The 20,455-nt window shown below is 35.3% G+C and overlaps 1 protein-coding gene across 1 annotated transcript in view; it reads left to right on the forward strand.

Moving 5' to 3' along the window:
• The window catches only part of LOC125224821 (FHIP family protein AGAP011705), a 63,313-nt gene that overhangs the window by 26,931 nt on the left and 15,927 nt on the right, over positions 1-20,455 (forward strand). The window contains 1 exon segment of the mRNA XM_048128298.1: positions 3,903-3,972. Within this exon segment, the coding sequence (XP_047984255.1) occupies positions 3,903-3,972 (70 nt within the window).

Here is a 20,455-nt window from a genome sequence, read left to right on the forward strand (position 1 = left end):
AAAAATAGATAGCTGTAATAAAGAATGTATGTAAATTTTGAGTATCTAATTTCTTTTGGCATGACCCTCGTAATTTACAGATTGCAGGCTACCTCGTGTATTATTTTGAAAATTTTACGATTAGTAGTTTCGAAGATAAGGGACCCGGAAATGGTAATTTTTTGCCTACTTCCTTAAATTATTTAAAAAAATGTTTTTGAAATACTTATAAAAAGCTCTTTCATTTGATATGTAACACAATATAGTTCAAAAACTTTGATTTTTAATTTTGACTTTTACCTCCCAAAAGTGGCCCCTATAATTAAATTTCCTTAAGGCTGCTTTAAAAAAAAATGTCAAAATAATGTAAAATTGATAGTTTTAGTCGGTGAAATACTACACTTTCCGTTATCTAATAGATATTTAATTCAAATTTCAATTAGAGCATCTTATTATCTTGATACTTATCAGATTGGATTTTAGAAAAGTAACTCATTAAATTAATTATGAATTTTTCTCTGATGCACGTTTAGGAAAACCCGCGTATAGTGCTGGATTAGTCGATCTTATTTGTAAAATTTGGACAATTTGGAATACTGAAACTGGTAAATTTATAATACGTATATCCTGTACTATAAACTTCTCATACTACATTTTTATTATAAGGTTTTTAAAAAGAGTAGACAAGGCTAAGACGAATTCAATTTTTTTCAGAAATTACCTAAAATGATGTGACAATTTCTTTGAAAATCTACATCACATTGGAGTTATTTTCGTACAAAATTAATCTACAACGTTTACTAAAATTGCTCTTATGCCTTAGTGATTATAAATTTCTATTATATATTTTTGGCAATTTTTTGAAAACGAGCCTTCTCTGTCACAATTATTGCCACTTCTGGACATTTTCTCATATTTTGTTAGACCAAGTAGAAAAAGTCCTATAATATGTTATATATTTGTAAACTACTCGGAAAGCTCTTTAATATGATACCACACACGGTATGATTAAGCGCTCGGTTGCGATTTCACTATTTTTCACATGAAAGCCCTCTCAATTTAAATTACATGTCCGTCTTTGGGTCACAGGTTAACATGTGTGCCAAATTCCAAGTTAATCGGTTCAGTAGTTTTGGACAAAATTGGCTGTGACAGACGTACGACTGATCCTATAAGGGTTCCGTTTTTTCTTTTTGAGGTACGGAACCCTAAAAATAGGAAATTATGAAGTTTTTATAAAATAAAACATATTCATATGTATACCTATTTAAAACATATTTATCCATGGAATGTGTGTCAATAAGAGACCTTGCTATGATATAACAATGGAGGGCACCTGTCCATTTTCCTTTGTTTACTTGTCAGTGCGCATGAATAGGAAATGCAATTGTCTCTAGATAATTTAAATGAGGTGTTATGAGAATACCGTATTTCCTGAAAAAGTCTGCTTATAATATAACCAAAGATATAACCAGTGCTCGGACAAGTCATCGCAGAAACAGATATGGACATGGGACAAGACTATTATAGAGTCGCGACGTAAGATTATTATTATGTATAGCTGATATTATCGTAATTTATAATTTAACATAAATTGTCTTCGGTTACCGCGATAGCTACTCAGCGTTGACCACGAATGCTGTAAAGTGTTCGAAACGTCGGGATGAATTGTAAATTCATTATACGCGATATAATCCGTTTCCATAGTTTTATTTTATAATTTAACATTTGACCTTTTTAGTCGCATATCTGTCACGGATTTGTCAAATTGGCATGCTTAAAGTACCTAGTTTTGTGGTGACAAATTAAATTAATACAATTATTTGCTTAATTATGGTTATTTCAATTTATGAATATTATTTCAAATTAATAAATTATATCAAAAATATAATTAAATAATATTGTACATAATGCCACTCTATTGATCTTGTTATATTGCAGTCTTGCGATTGTTTTGTATTAAGATATAAAATGAAGTCTGAGAAATAACGTACCTATGAAACATCTACCTTTGTTTGATGCTAGCTTATCGCGACACTTATTATATTTAACAGTTTTAATTCATATCAGTTAATACGAGTAAAGGACCAAATTGTCATAACTGTGGTCCTAAGTTTTTAATCCTGTGTCGAAATGTGGAAGTAAATGCACTGTGACTACACATTTTGCTTTGACAATAATTTGTATGGTAATTTACTCACTAGAACAGAACCGAACAATTACGGAAAGAAATCGGATGACGGAGCTCGAATACCTACAAAATGTTCTACGGCTATCACGGATCGAAATCGGACGGAGTGCGAAACCGCTCTTACAGTCGGGCCTTGGTACTTAAAAAAATATCCTTCATTTAAGGGACTTAATAATATGTATATCTACCTATTGTGCCTGAGCTGTAAATTCACATTTTTGACACATTTTTTTTGAAGTATGTTGCGTTGTGGCTAAGACGTGTCGTTTGCCAAATCTAGCGATTATTCACGAATTGGTTGAATCGATTAGGCCCTATGTACATGGACGCGCTTAAACAAATATACGATTTCTATCAACTTACTGAAATGTCATTTAAATCGAAATGTTTAAAAATAAAAATAATGTTTAAAGTAAGCGATATATTGTTTTTAAGTCCTTGATTACAGGGTTTTATTTAAAATTTCATTAGGTCGCGCCAGTTTACGTTTTGTGGAAGCTGTCATGTGTCAAAAATTAGGACTTACAGCTCCGGGACAATAGTTTAATAATAATGTATTAGGATCTTTATCAGTCCATATGACTAAACGCTATCGTTTATTGATACCAATTAAATATTGCAATTATCTTATCGTATCAATGGACCTCTTTGTCGTTTGTTATTAAAATTTATCGACCATTTCGACGGAATGTACCAAGAATCCAATTAGTACATTTGCATACTTTTATCGAGCTATAAAAATTGTTTACTTCGCAATAAAAAACTGTATGCAATTTTCCATAGTTGGGATTTTATCTCCTTCTGATTTATTTCTGATAGGAACGTATTAACGGAGAATTTTTATTTAAAATTGTAATTGAGATAACTCTGCTATTTTACCTACTGCAGTAAATCAGTTAATCACGTCGCTCCAGTGCATGAACGTGACAGCTATAGGCGTCTATAGCGATGACACACTCGCACACCGGAGCGGCGAACGAACACGCATGCAAAGTAAAGACCGCCATAAGAGGTGTGCATATCATTCTGTAAACCTTATTTGCACTTAGCCTGCTGACTATTAACAATAAATAATTTAATTTTGGTATGGTAAATGAACTAGCGAATGTATTATGAAACTGTGTCTTTTGCTAGTTTGCTACTTTAGAGTAGACATTAGGTACTTGCGAAAGTACTAGTCGAATATTTACGAAACACCAAAAAAACGTCAATGATCTTGCTCAATTAAAGCCTTAGTCTGATTCGATATTTCAGCACAGAATATATAATAGTACAAGTACAGAAGGCTCACTGCTTTGATGATCACAAAATGTCGCCTTTCACAATTCTTACCTACATTAACAAACGGACCGCACGCGAGCGACATTGAAATCCATTGCGTCGCGCGAAGGTAGTCACCACTGAATGTGCCGCCGGTATGTTATGTACTTGTAGCTCGGCAAAATAATCGCGGAGAGAGTACTGAAACAGATGAATTGTAGGCAAACATGTGGATATTTTTGTCTAGGACCAATGTCCGATTATAGATCCACTACGCGAGCTTAATAAATACAACTTATATTCGTAGTATGGAAACGCCATCAGTTTGGTTATGGATCCTGAATTCCTGATCACAGAATTTTAGTCACAACAGGTACCACCCTATCCCCCTTGCGTTATCCTGGGGTCTTCTTTGAAAACTAATCCTAAGATTTATACACATATGATAAAATAAATGTATTGTTTGTTACAGGTACAAAAACGCTGTGCGTTCAGAGGAACTGAAATTGTTTGGGAGTCTCATTATTCATTACAGCTCACAGGTACAGTATATCGTCATTATGTATAACTATAACTGACAGTAACACTGAAATGTTTACGAGTAGGTAATTCATTTAGGGAAGCTCATAGTGGTTATGGAAAGTCAGGGAAAGTCAGGGAAATGATTTGCAGGTCAGGGAAAAACTTGGCACCAAGAAAAAAAATCAAAAAGTATTGAAAAAATAATATGATTTCTTGGGTTGGCCACATCCATGACAGCAAAGATGGATTCCCGGTAGTGATTTTAAGGCCACTGTAACAGTCAAAAGGTGACCTACCTACTCTAGCCTATAGTCTACCATAAGCACCCATATATTTAACAACCCAAAACCCATTAAGCTCAATAACTACCCCTGAATTTAATCCCAATTTATTTTGTTTGTTTTTGTTCTGCATTTAAAACGTTTGGCCATAAGAAAAATAATAAAATGTGATCGTTTAGTAAAGGTAGGATGCCTAAGCTGTACGAAGTAACCACAAATCCTTTTCTCAAGTGTAGAAAGTTTCAACACACTAGATATTCCCCTAACATTTAGAAATTCTACCTCCTAGGTAATAATAGTTTCCGCTATTCTGATATTCCCTATAGATGAGTACCGATACATAATTTATTTTATAGAGCAATTACAACCAACATGTTCATTCAATTCTCATAGTCAAATATACACTTTGTGAAGTAGAAAGAAATAAAATACAATAATTAAGGTGAAAAATTCAATTTATTTGTCAAATTTTTAGGAATTTTATTTTTAAAGGTGTTTTATCCCCAACGCGTCTTAGTATGAATTACAATACATAGTCGGTAATACATACTAAGCTCTGACCATCAACGTAGAGCTATTTGCCAGTTCAATTCTTCTTTGAATCGAATATAAAATTGGAACTCTATTTCTATTGTTTCTATTTTAAATTATCAGTGAGAATCAGCGAAAATGAGAATACAACTTCACTATTAATACTATTCAAAGATAATTAAAGAAAAACTCTCAGCAATTCAAGAATTCCAAGAACCCCTTGTTTTATTTTGTATTTAGGGCTTTATTTAGGCAAATACCCCCTGGTTTGCGCATGAGGTAAGGTCGCCTATTCTGTCATCTAAAATGCCAGGCCTTGGATCCTTTCTTAGAATCATCTTTTCTGGAATGTGAACCTATCAACCGGTTCTCTCAAAAATTTTGAACTTTATAAACCATAGAACCCCAGACTCTCCTCCAACATATTGACAAATGAAGACTACAATTACTATATTTAAACAAGACAATTCCATTTAATGGCTATCATCGTATGTGGTAAGCTCGTACGCATTGCTATACAAGACTTGCCTCAACTGTCACGTTACGCTTAGCTGATATACTCAAACCTGGACCTCCTGCCCAAACAAGCATCATAACTCCAATGCCAAGTAGCAAGAGAAAAGACCTGAGTCTCTTTAATTTATCAAAAACAAATCCGAAATAAAAATACTTAATTCAAACTGGCATTCCCGACAGAACCTAGTCCCTAAGCTTCTCAAAACCCAGCTATCCCATATACTTCAGCAATTAAACCTCCAAAGATATAGTCCCCATTAGCAGCTCATTCTACAGATATAATAAATAATAAAAATATAATATCACGTATAAAGAAATAAAAATAATCTTTTATTTCTGAAGAATAAATAAAATATAATTGGCTTCAGCATTTTCTGAAGTTGATTAAGAATCTTAGTTCATTTAAAAGCAAAAGCTTGTACAGAATAACCATATAATTAACACATAAAATATCATTTAGTTTGCTTCAGAACTCCTTGAAATTAATGTAAGACCCTTGGATCTCAAACACAAAAGCATGCAGTTAAGCATTGTTTTTCTGAAGTTAATTAGAACCTTAGTCCATTTAAAGCAAAAGCTTGTACAGATAACCATATAATTAACATAAGTTCTCATATAAAATAATTTAGTTTGCTTCAGCATACATTGGAATTAATGGAAGACCCTTGGATCTTATACACAGAAAATATGCAGATAAGCATTGTAATAAAATTATAATATAATATGCTCCAGAATTTCAGAGAATTATTTAAAATCCATAGATTATTCTAAGTGTATAATAAAATCCCTTAATAAATCAGTTATGTTTCAAAGTACCACAAAATAGTCATATAACAAAGCACAATAGAACATCATAATGAAATCACAAAGAAAAACAGTGATAAATATTAAAGAACTCACATGACTCCTTCTTATCTTTGGAGAGATCTCCCCGTGGCTGACTCGACCCGCGACTCGTTCCTGAATGTCCCCCCTGCGCCCCATGTACTGGCTTATATAGCCCGCTCGGGTGACGGCCCCGCCCGAACCTGCCACGCTAGCGTCCCCCCGGAGCCCCGACGGCATTGCTCGCTTGTATTACCATATATGGGCATCCGAAGCGCACCCTCCAGCGCCGACGCGCTCATCTCGATCGTGATTGGCTGCGTACCATCGCCTGACGCCAAGTCGAGTTTCGACCTGTTTCCTAGAACTTTTGCTACCGATGTTTTGAATGATGTTTCTATTTGGAATGAAAATAATATTATATTTATGCATGCATAGATTTGTACGAAACGAGATGATCGGATCGTCACAATTGCCCCCAACATTTGTCAGAGAGGAAAGGTTTCGTAAACCTTGACTCGGAGCACAAATGTTCCCACTCTAAATCAGATATTGTTATTTAACCCTTTGATGTAAATGTGGTGTGTAAAGTGACCAATACTAGAAAGGAAGCAAATTATCCGGCATGAAATTATAAACCCACAGAATTATGACCCATGAGTCCAATTGCTTTCAGACAGAATTTCCACCCTCCATGCGACACTTGGTTGTGAGGCAAGTGAGCCCTATGTAGCAAAGTCCTCGCGTTTCATCCGGAATCTACGACCGTAGCCATTGAGATTCCACCACCTACATTGCCCAGATGTCCAGAAACAACGAAAACCTCCTCATAAAGAATGGAAAAACCTTTGCGGTAACCTCCAACACTTTTTCCCAGTGGCAATAACTCCAGTCAATAACCCACACAGGACAATCGGTTCCTTTCTTTCTTGGCGTGATGTAGTACTCTATTTCCAAGCAAGAAAGCTAGAAGTATTTTGAATTCATATATATTACGTTATGGCTCAAATGATTTCCACTCGATTTTTTTTTTTTTTATTCGTGTGGAACCCAAACGAACTCTAAAGTCCTTATCTGAGGTTAGCGTCAGGATAGATGGACACGAAGTAATTCAAACATGTGTTTTAAGTCACATGCTTGACCACCCCACATCACGTAAGCTCAGGAGTCAGCCAAATGGTCAGTTAAGAATGTAGAAGACATCCTTAAAAGTATTTGAAAGTCTCGACCGAGTTACTGGTAATACAAATGGACAGGAAGGAACTCCTGGACAGCCTCAGCCTTGCTATTACATTAATAATAACTTTATTTTATTTTGTGGAAGTTATTATTATCATAATCCTACTTATGATGAAAAATTACTATAAAAATTATACATATCTGGATGTATATCGGCTGCAAAATGCCATACTAATCTACAATGCAATTGATTTCAAAAAAATCATTTCTAAAGAAAGCTTTTCAGTTAAATAGCAATAACCAAACCTGTCCATCAGAGGCACACATTTCTCTCCAAAGGTAGGACCGCCACGTCACTGCAGTTCAAACACATGGTTCTTTTTTTTTTTTTTCCACGTGCTTGCTGTGCAGCCCGGTACCCCGGATCCCCTAAGATAGGTTAAGCAAACTAAATCAAAACACTCCTTCTGCAAACCCACTCGTTCATAGAGAGTGTGACGGACGAATAGTGATAGCTTCTTGTAGAGTATTGTGTTATCAAAAAGAATTTACCTATAAAAGGTATGACCTTAACCTAACACCAATATTCTCTTGATAACACATCTTTGTTCCCCTTTTCCCCGTTTGCAAATAACAATAACTGCTGTCAATATTTGATGATAAACAACTCTTAATAAACTCTCTCATACAAAATCATACATCAATTCTTTCATCCATCCTCTCTTACATCTACACATAACATACATCATCTTAGTCGTACACACATATCATACATGTTCCATTTAATCATCTTTCATCCTTCCTCACTCGCTCTTTCATACAGTTTAATACAAAGTTGCAAACAATCAAAATATTGACAGTAAAAAAGTTAATCCCATTTCCTTTTGAATAAAATATATATTGCATTGTGCTTTATATTGAAAAAATCTACATAGTATACTATACTACAAAACATAACTTATAATTAAAGTTTACGCTTACGCTTAATGTTTAACGTAATTGGTTGAGACAAATTACGCTAAAAATAAATATAGTCAGAGCAACGTTAGAATTAATTCCTGATAGTCATGAATAAACCCTTACACATACGAAACCATGACTTGCTGTTCAACAAAAAGCCATAGCCCCGCACATGCACTGGCCACCCACAACCACCAAAAACCAATCCCACATCACTTCAACCATAAAAGTTACGCCTTATATGCTCTAAAAATTACGCTAGGTTACGCCTTATATGCTCTAAAAATTACGCTTAATTATTTACGCTAAATCGCAATTAAATTTACGCAAATTGTATTTTAATTTACGCTAAATTAGTTACGCCAATTGCTTTAATCAAAATTACTACACGCTATGCCACTTAACTTAGGTATTCTAACTACAAAATGGTAACATGTTCATCTTACATTTGACCAGCCACAAATATCCTGAACCAAACGATTACCACGTCTCATTCTTCACTATCCAGATCCTCTTCAGATGTTTTTGAACTTGTTTATTCTGCTGAAGTAGTAGATGCTGACTGCACAAATATGTTCTTGGAGGGGCTTCAGGCGAAGACAGCCACTTCAAATCGTAAATTTCCTACTGCAACTGCTGGCCCGTACTAATACTGCTGTCCCGTACAACTGCTGCTGGCTCTGTAACTCAAAAGCTCGAAGCACGAAACGCGTCGAGTTAGCGTAATTACAAACAAAATATGAACTTTTGGATTATCCTTTATTTTTAGTTTCCCCAACACAAAATTGCAAAATTAATACTGTTACAGTTAAACGATATTTTTAGCCTTGTGGAGGATAAAATGACGGCTTATAGACGGATGACCCTTATTTACAATCAGTTTTACTTGGGAATAAAAAACATGACAAAATCTATGCCTGATAAACAAAATAATAAATTTTAGTGTAAGTAGCTAATTGGTTCATCAAGCTTAGGTCTAATTAATAGGTTCTCGTACAACTTTCCAAATAGCGAGACTCGCACATAGTCATTACATTGTAGTTCATTGTTGCTAGGTCCTTGAATAAAATATTTCTATTCATTTCCCATCCACACGATAAGAAACATACTTTAAAGAACAATATTGTCATGTAGCGATGCGTAAATAGATACTACTATGCCACCATAACTAGATGTCCTAACACTAAATTTAACGCATGTTACTTATGAAACTTGCCCCCATGTCATTGCAAGTTTTATGCTATTGACTAACTCTGTAAATGTAAAACTATTGCAAAACTATTAGATACCGGTTGCTAACCTTTGCTGAATTATGATGATGATGAGCACCCTCAGTTATTAATTAAGTTAATCGGAAACAAAAGTAACATACACATACACTTACAATGTGATTCATCTGTTGCTTACTCAAACTTATTACAATTTTACATGCTGGCACACGTGCCCCCCTGCAAACTAAACTCTTACTTGATAACCAGACACGGGGATAACTTACAACTAAAGTCATCTCTCTCTCTCTCGCTGGCATACATGCCCCCGTGACAGCTAAACTTTGGGATATGGTAAAGGGTTCAATTCGTGAGAAGCTGATTGATGGAAACAATTGACCAAAGTTTAATCACAAATAGATAAACAATAGTAAGATAAAATTAAAATTAAATACAAAACTAAAGAGGAAAAACAATAAAATTAAACTAAAATGAAATAAAAGGAAAACTCAAACAATAAATACACAAAACTATTGTCAATGCCGGGGTTCGAACCCGCAACGTGCCGCTTCGTAGCCCAATCCACTGAACTAAGTGTGCTACGGTGACTGTGGTGAAATAGGCAATGTATATCGACGAAGACAGATTGCCTTGATGTTTAATTTTCTTTCATTTATCTTTTCTGATTATTTTACCACCGTAGGAACAATTGCGTTTCGGACAAAATGTCGCACGAAAAATATGAATGAACACTAAGCACATTTAGAACTAGTCCTGTAAATACACGAACAGTCGTATAACACTTACCCCGCGACAATAACACACTCGCACGTACCGCTTGTACATATGATTACGGTATACACCGTCCTTTTCTCGTACGTAAAACAATTAAACTTTCCAGTTTACATTTCTAAAATGACGACATTGACGGAATTTCTCATTGATCTCTCATCTTTCTTGACGGTCCCCTTCATTCTTCTCGCGACACCCTACATTTTAAAATAAAAAATGTATACCTACCAATCTACCCATTACCCTCTAAAGACAACAAATTGAAACTAGATGGCGTTATTAGGATCATGTAATGCGATGTTATGCTAAAACATCATGTTTCAACCACAAGCATTACCGTATCACTTGAAACAAGCGACTACTAAAATAACATACATACACATACCTACCATTACATTTAAAATACAAAAGTGTTCCTTTACATACTTGTTGGCCTACTTCAGGTCCTCTTTGCGATACTAACTCTTCTTCATCTATCACAAATTACATTGTACATTACTGACTCTGTAACTGTGTCTCTTTTGTTTCCTTTATGTACAATAAAGCTTATACATACATACATACATACATACATTACACACAAAAATTCTATGATTTAGGTTTTGGTGATGAAAATGAATAGTGATTAATACGCTGAGTTTATTTCTCTTACTTTAAGCTTTATTTAATTACGTCAACGATTTCAAAAGAAATGAATAGATGAATAGCCCTTAATAGAAAATAAATGACTTCTAAATAGTCTCGTAACATACATACATTACATACCTACATTCAAAAACAAAACTATACATACTTACATTCATACACAACTATACATACATTCAGAAAACACACAACTACGTAAATTGAAATTTGTCTTTAAGTGTGTTCACACACTATCCGATCCGACCGATATCGAATGCGAAAACTCCCTGAGTAAGTGTACCTTTAACCTCTTAATGTAAGTTTATCTATGTATAATGATGGTAATGACAAACTACGTCTTATTTCGTTAATCTGCGTATAATTAGAATACCTATTGATAATAGTTAGCTTATACATCACGCAAAATACGCGCAAGAAATTGGTTGTGGACAATCGCTCGTACTACAATACAATATCATACAATAGTTAGTACATACTCTTACCCTCTGCTGACAGTTACATTGAGTTGAAATTTGACAAACAAAAATTTTCCTATTTCTAAGTAAGTCACATTTAGGTATATTTTCAAAATCAAAATCAAATAGCTAGAAAGTATAAATACCTACGTTTATAAAAAACGTAATGAACTATCCCTTATTTACTGAATCGATGCTAAAGAATTGGAATGTAAAATTGGATTTAAACAATTGAGTATAGTAGACGCAGATTTTACTGAGTAGGTATGAAAAATAATTTTCCTTTGACATGCAATATTATGAATACCTACTTACATACCTACTTCCACAGAATATATAATAGAACAAATACTTACTACTTACTTGGTACTTACTTATACCTATTACTTACTACTTACTTGGCTGGCACGATAACCCAAAATGAGTTTCGTCCTTCAACACAAGAACACACCGTTTCGTTCGGTTTTGAGCGGTATCGTTACCTCACATTCGCCTTGAGAGCATGGGAGAACGCCGTCCTGCTAGTCTCCCTAAATATCGTTGAGCGGATAGAGTGAACGTAGACCTCCGTGAGCTCGGCGTCGACGAAAGCAATACTATGAATACCCGACGATAATGGTAATCTACTAATATATCTAGTAAAACAAGTACTTACCAGTTACCTTGGTTTAAGAAACTAATTAAAGTTAAGAGTGAAACATTTCATAATACTACTTGACTCTATTTGACCTTACTTGACTCTAATGTTAATCTGAAAGTTTACTGATATGAGTGCTTATCAAAAATTTAAAAGACTGGTTAATTTAAGGACTAAAACGTTTAATATACTACGTCTCTAGTTTTGTTCAAGGAAATATAAAAGAATAAAATGGAATTACGTCTAATTTTTAAATAAACGTGACAATGTTAAATAAAACCGACAACTATACAGCAATATAAACTACAAGAAGACTCAATGAAACTACGGTTGCACTCACGTTGTTATATCGTTAATGTTGCAACATGTCTAGGCCAATAAAAATAATCTCAAGAAGATTCCAATTCAATTAAAAACATTATAGGTTTATCTCGCCGAATCTATAAAGTTACATAAGTAAAACACGAAGATTATAATATTTCAGACATGCTCACTTACCTCGACATAATATGAAACTGCTAACTGACTCTAACTAGTCTGACTTCATTTACCATTTTACCAATTTCTTCTACCACGTCGGTGACAAACAGGTAATTATACGGCCCGCCTGATAGAAAGCGGTCCCCGCAATAATTTTTGAAACCTTTTATTATCTTCTGACTGATATTTACTCCACTGTGCCTTGAGTCAATTCACATAACCTTCTAAGTTTCCTAAGCTAAAAATGGGGAAACAAAACAATGGAAAAACATAACAGTACACAACAAAAATAAATAGGGTTAGTAAAAACAACAAAAAGGTAAATAAACATTTCAAATATGTCCCGTTAAATTGTAAATCTTCATTCCTTCAATCTTGCTGCTTTCTTAAGTTTCCTAATCTACAAATGGAAAAACAAACAATAGAAAAACATAACAGTACGCAAAAAAGTAAATAGGGTTGGTAAAAACAACAAAAGAGTAAATAAACATTTTAAATATGTCCCGCTAACTTGTAAATCTTGGTTTCTTCCAACTTCGAACTTCCTGCATCTTCACGTGCCCCCCCTTATAGTAAAGTCTTGACCCACCATTATAGAACAAGATAAGTAGTGTAGACCTAAAAATATAAAAACACAATGTTAAAAGAGAAATAAAAATTATGCAACTCTCATCTACTTTTATTGTGATTTCGAACTTTACTGAAAGGCTTAAACAAAAATCCGCCTTCAACAGAAGTTTCACCCTAAACGTACTTACATAATATCTACACATTATGACTATGTTTGGTAAAACATATAACTTTTTATGGGGTAGAAGGCAAACAAGCAGACAAGTCGCCTACTGGCAAGCGATCACTGCCACCCATGGACACTGGAAACACCAGAAGTGTTGGAGGTGCGTTGCCGGCCTTTAAGATAAGTGTACACTTTTTTTTTTTGAAGATTTCAAAGTAGTATCGGTCCGGTCCGAAAATAACGCCGATGACGATTCATTCTATAGTTTAGCTGTATGGGCAGACATAACAATCAAAGACATTTAAAACAAAGTTCGGCTTTGCGAGCCACACTTATACATATTCATAAAAGAAAGTTGTAAAAGTCGCTGACATAGACTATATTTTATTCGCTTTTTAGTGATAAGACTGCCTATTGCTACCGATTTATACTCCCACTCAACATTATGTATACGTAAATGTAATGTGTAAAAAGGTGCAATAAAGTATGTTTACATACTTACTTACTTACAATATTAAGTGATGATGATTAATGATATGTACTTAAAGTGTTAGTTCCTTAAAACAATCCCTACAAAAACGTTCCTTCAGTGTTGTTCTTGAAACCCTTTCATATTCCTACTCATACATACATATAATCACGGCTATATCCCATAAAGAGGTAGGCAGAGCACATGAACTACCAAGTTTCAGTGCCACTATTCATACGAAGAAAGCTGAAGTAATCTTTGCTTGAGTTGCTAACACTAAAACCCTGACGACATATGAACGTCTTATAAACTATATGGAAGCTCATCACAAAAACTGAAGGATTAAAACAAGCTTAGAGACTAAAATAAGAACTAATATTTGTTAAATATTAAAATAAAGACTACATGAAACTTTACACTAGCCGTGTATATAAACAATGATATCCTAAATGTTGAGGACGACAATCGTTCACTACGTAGAATTGCTATTACAAAATGACAGGCGTTAAGTTTGTGCCATACTAACTAACAAAATCCAACTCACTAGACTATCCTGTTTGCCGTTGGTAAACACAAATCTATTCTATTTTGACCATCTATCAAATTATAGAACTTCCTACTCTAATGTTGATAACCATACAATAGACCTATACATATCAACACTAAGATTAAGTACCTAAAAATAAAAGTAAATTAAGTAAAGGTAAGTTAAGAACATGTTAAGTTTTAAGTGAGAACCCTTATTCTATAGGATAAAGTCCTGCTCCTAGGTTTTCCAGAGCTCTCTGAAGTAGTCGTCAACCAGTTGGGACTAGTCGGCGACGGCGGGCGGCGGCGGCGAGGTGGCGGCGGCGAGGCGGCGGCGGCGAGGCGGCGACGGTAGGCAAGGCGGTGACGGCAGGCAAGGCGGCGACGGCAGGCAAGATGGCGTCGGCAGGCAAGATGGCGACGGTAAGCGGTCTGACTAGCCCATGGAGCATGACTAGGCGAGGCGGTACATGAGGCGGCGGCGGCGAAGGCTGACAAACGCGTGGCGCGTGACGACACGGTGAGGTGAGGCTGCGGCGGTAGGCGACGAGGCGGCGGCGCGGGTGCGAGCCCGGCCGTCCCTCTTCTCGTTTGAATCTCAAGATTTGGCGTAGGCACTAGTTTTACGAAAGCGACTATCGACTGATCTTACTACACGTAAAATACTAAATAAATGCTAAACAAGTAGGTATGTTGAAGTCATTGAAACTAACCTATTGCGGCTATGTACTTACAAAGTAAAACTTACAGAAATAAACTAAAACTACCTAAAAATAATACTTAAACTAAAAATAAAACTTAAAACAAGAACTTAAGGTACCTAAAAATATGTGAATACAAATTGTGATGTTTACTTTTTGGAATCTCCCATTTTATTCTACTTAAGTAGATTTTTTTTCTCGCTGATCCAACAAAATCTATAATGGTCGTTAGAATTTTAAACTGAATCATTCATTACGTATCGAAACGTAGGTGTAACAATAAATCGGCGACAACTTTACAAACAATAGCATAACAGTATATTCATAAATTCTATAGATAATCAAAATCAAAAAATCAAAAATATAACTGTATATAAATATAAATTACCCAAATATCCTAGAAAAACAGGAAAAGTAAAAAAAACAGAAAAATTTGATTATCCCATCGGAGGTTCGAACTCTGGACCCTCGAATCACATGTCCGACGTACTGCCGCTGAGCCACTTACGCAGTTAGTATAAGTACGAATTTGTTGACCAATATCCTCCCGTGTGACATAGTTTGAAAACCCCACAATCCCTACATCTTTGGTCAATTTTACCTATAAAAGATTTTAGCTTAATTTTAGCTCGCTAACATTACTAAACACTAAAACTAACTTTCCTACGCTTTCTTATGAACCATGACTAAGAACACTCCCGACTAATTCAGTTTTCAAACAAAAAATAATCTAAGTTGGTTCCTGCGCTCGGGAGCTACGATAGCACAGACAAACACACATACAGACAGACAGACAGTCGAACAGACAGACAGACATACTTACATACAGACAGACAGACATACGTACAGACAGACAGACAGACACACGGACAGTCGAACAGACAGACAGACGTACAGACAGACAGTCAGACATACATACATACATACAGACAGACTTATAGCACTCCGTAGCGCGTCGTTTTTACTCGCTACGCTCGTGGTTCAATACCCTACTATCAACTTTGGCATGACCGGTCAAACAACAAACCACTCGCTACGCTCGCGGTTCAATACTAGAATCCCTCGCTTAAGTACTCAAGTATCAACATCGGCACGGCCGGTCAAACAACAAACCACTCACTACGCTCGCGGTTCAATGCTGAAATTCCCCGCTTAGATATTAAAATATCATCATTGGCACGACTGGTCAAACAACAAACCACTCGCTACGCTCGCGGTTCAATACTAGAATCTCGCTTACGCGAATATCAACATTGGCAAGTACGGTTAAACAACAACTTTGCCCCCTTATAAAATAAATAACTAGGTATCTATTATTATTTATCTAATCCTACAATACAATACTAAATTAACCTTCCAAACCCCTGTTTACAGTATTTTGAACAATTTTGTCGAAAAAAGACATAAAACCCTCTAAAAATCAAAATCCGTTTTTTAATGAAATTTTGAATCCCTCGTATATTTTCAACCTGAGCGCACCGTCTAGTAACCACGTAGCCCACCAGACTATACTCGCTCTGTCAGTGTTGCCCGCTAAAGTTTACTGACAGATGGCACTTTTCCTCACTAGTAACAATAGTTCCATAGTTTGTCAAAAAAAACAAACAACTTTCTCCGTGTTTTCACTTGTTTATCAAGTTTTTAACGTAATATTTATTCTATTATCAAGTGGAAATATATTCGCATACATAACAATCAATGAGGTAAACCCCCCGTACAAAAATAAGTGATAATTTAACCGCAATTCCACGACTATTGAAGCCGGCAAAACAACTTAACCTATCAGTGAAATTCATCATTTACTGTGAAACGAAATATAACAAATCTAGTGAAAATGTGTAATGTGTTAGATATTCAGTAACTACCACATGTTGTGTAAGTGAATTGTGAACTAGTGTTAAGTGATATGTGGAAAGAAAATGGTCAATCACCATTTATTGTCTTCAAACCAGTTAAATGCTGTAAGGTTAGTAATCAATTTATAGTTACACTGTATATAAATAAGATGCGCATAATCAAAACTACTCAAACTTAATACAATGAGTTGAAACTACAACTTGAGTCCTTTTTCACTGCAACAAATTGTGACATTAAAACATGTCACTTGCAAAACAAAACAAATACACTCTTAAGTAAAACAAAGACATGAACAAATGTAAACAAATGAAGCTAACAACATTCTAATGTGGCAAACAACCACAACATGGCATACGAATGCCCGTCCTGATCACAAATAGCCCGTGCTGGTCACGGCACCAAATTGTAACAGTCAAAAGGTGACCTACCTACTCTAGCCTATAGTCTACCATAAGCACCCATATATTTAACAACCCAAAACCCATTAAGCTCAATAACTACCCCTGAATTTAATCCCAATTTATTTTGTTTGTTTTTGTTCTGCATTTAAAACGTTTGGCCATAAGAAAAATAATAAAATGTGATCGTTTAGTAAAGGTAGGATGCCTAAGCTGTACGAAGTAACCACAAATCCTTTTCTCAAGTGTAGAAAGTTTCAACACACTAGATATTCCCCTAACATTTAGAAATTCTACCTCCTAGGTAATAATAGTTTCCGCTATTCTGATATTCCCTATAGATGAGTACCGATACATAATTTATTTTATAGAGCAATTACAACCAACATGTTCATTCAATTCTCATAGTCAAATATACACTTTGTGAAGTAGAAAGAAATAAAATACAATAATTAAGGTGAAAAATTCAATTTATTTGTCAAATTTTTAGGAATTTTATTTTTAAAGGTGTTTTATCCCCAACGCGTCTTAGTATGAATTACAATACATAGTCGGTAATACATACTAAGCTCTGACCATCAACGTAGAGCTATTTGCCAGTTCAATTCTTCTTTGAATCGAATATAAAATTGGAACTCTATTTCTATTGTTTCTATTTTAAATTATCAGTGAGAATCAGCGAAAATGAGAATACAACTTCACTATTAATACTATTCAAAGATAATTAAAGAAAAACTCTCAGCAATTCAAGAATTCCAAGAACCCCTTGTTTTATTTTGTATTTAGGGCTTTATTTAGGCAAATACCCCTGGTTTGCGCATGAGGTAAGGTCGCCTATTCTGTCATCTAAAATGCCAGGCCTTGGATCCTTTCTTAGAATCATCTTTTCTGGAATGTGAACCTATCAACCGGTTCTCTCAAAAATTTTGAACTTTATAAACCATAGAACCCCAGACTCTCCTCCAACATATTGACAAATGAAGACTACAATTACTATATTTAAACAAGACAATTCCATTTAATGGCTATCATCGTATGTGGTAAGCTCGTACGCATTGCTATACAAGACTTGCCTCAACTGTCACGTTACGCTTAGCTGATATACTCAAACCTGGACCTCCTGCCCAAACAAGCATCATAACTCCAATGCCAAGTAGCAAGAGAAAAGACCTGAGTCTCTTTAATTTATCAAAAACAAATCCGAAATAAAAATACTTAATTCAAACTGGCATTCCCGACAGAACCTAGTCCCTAAGCTTCTCAAAACCCAGCTATCCCATATACTTCAGCAATTAAACCTCCAAAGATATAGTCCCCATTAGCAGCTCATTCTACAGATATAATAAATAATAAAAATATAATATCACGTATAAAGAAATAAAAATAATCTTTTATTTCTGAAGAATAAATAAAATATAATTGGCTTCAGCATTTTCTGAAGTTGATTAAGAATCTTAGTTCATTTAAAAGCAAAAGCTTGTACAGAATAACCATATAATTAACACATAAAATATCATTTAGTTTGCTTCAGAACTCCTTGAAATTAATGTAAGACCCTTGGATCTCAAACACAAAAGCATGCAGTTAAGCATTGTTTTTCTGAAGTTAATTAGAACCTTAGTCCATTTAAAGCAAAAGCTTGTACAGATAACCATATAATTAACATAAGTTCTCATATAAAATAATTTAGTTTGCTTCAGCATACATTGGAATTAATGGAAGACCCTTGGATCTTATACACAGAAAATATGCAGATAAGCATTGTAATAAAATTATAATATAATATGCTCCAGAATTTCAGAGAATTATTTAAAATCCATAGATTATTCTAAGTGTATAATAAAATCCCTTAATAAATCAGTTATGTTTCAAAGTACCACAAAATAGTCATATAACAAAGCACAATAGAACATCATAATGAAATCACAAAGAAAAACAGTGATAAATATTAAAGAACTCACATGACTCCTTCTTATCTTTGGAGAGATCTCCCCGTGGCTGACTCGACCCGCGACTCGTTCCTGAATGTCCCCCCTGCGCCCCATGTACTGGCTTATATAGCCCGCTCGGGTGACGGCCCCGCCCGAACCTGCCACGCTAGCGTCCCCCCGGAGCCCCGACGGCATTGCTCGCTTGTATTACCATATATGGGCATCCGAAGCGCACCCTCCAGCGCCGACGCGCTCATCTCGATCGTGATTGGCTGCGTACCATCGCCTGACGCCAAGTCGAGTTTCGACCTGTTTCCTAGAACTTTTGCTACCGATGTTTTGAATGATGTTTCTATTTGGAATGAAAATAATATTATATTTATGCATGCATAGATTTGTACGAAACGAGATGATCGGATCGTCACACCACTTAAAACGTCACATAGAGGCGCAATTTGTATGAGTCAAAGGAGCATAGGAGGATAATAAGCGTGACGATGAGAGAACTTCAAACACTTGGAAACCTAAAGGCATCATGTAGTGGCAAAACACCTAAATGGGCATCCCGACGCTGACAACAAAGAAAAAATTTCGCGCTCGCTTCGCTCGCGTTTACTATTATTCATTTCATAAATTTAAATTCCCTTTATTTTTCGTGAAAGTTTCGTGAATTTTTCATGAAATTTAAGATTTTTTGGAATCATTCCGCAACTTGCAACTTGCTTGCAAGTTATGTAACTACTCTGCTCTGATAGACTAGGTACTCCATTTTGTTTCCTATGTTATGTACATAATAATTACTACCAGTCCCAGGGACGTAAAAAAGGGGGAAAAAATTCGCGCTCGCTGCGCTCGCGAGATATTTTTACCTAGTGTAGGATATCTAAGGGCGCCGAAACCCAAACTCGCTCTACCATGATGCACGGGCCGGCACTGGTATAGCCAAAAGTAAATGGCGATAACTACCAACTACAGATTTCGTTTACGTTAGTTTTATAAAACCAGAAATTAAAGTTTAATAGTTAACCTTAGGTACAAAAGTATGAACTGCCTTGCAAATTTTAATATTTCGTACTTTAGAAAACAAACATATTCCGGAAAAAAAATTGGATTGACAGACGGACAGACAGACGCACGAGTGATCCTTAAAAACTTTTAGGTTTTTTTTTCACGACAGGGAAAAAAATCGTTTTTTTGCAACCCTAAGCAAAAGCGGTAAAAAATGAAAATTTGGTCAGGGAAATTTTCTTAAATGGTCATGGAAAGTCAGGGAAAAGTCAGGGAATTTTTTTTGGGTTTAGTAGTGGACACCCTGTAATCCAATACCTCGTAATGCCAATATTATAGTAAACGGGGAGGTCGTCGCGGTTAAGG

The sequence above is a fragment of the Leguminivora glycinivorella genome, chromosome 1, assembly GCF_023078275.1.
Source record: "Leguminivora glycinivorella isolate SPB_JAAS2020 chromosome 1, LegGlyc_1.1, whole genome shotgun sequence".
Taxonomy (NCBI): domain Eukaryota; kingdom Metazoa; phylum Arthropoda; class Insecta; order Lepidoptera; family Tortricidae; genus Leguminivora; species Leguminivora glycinivorella.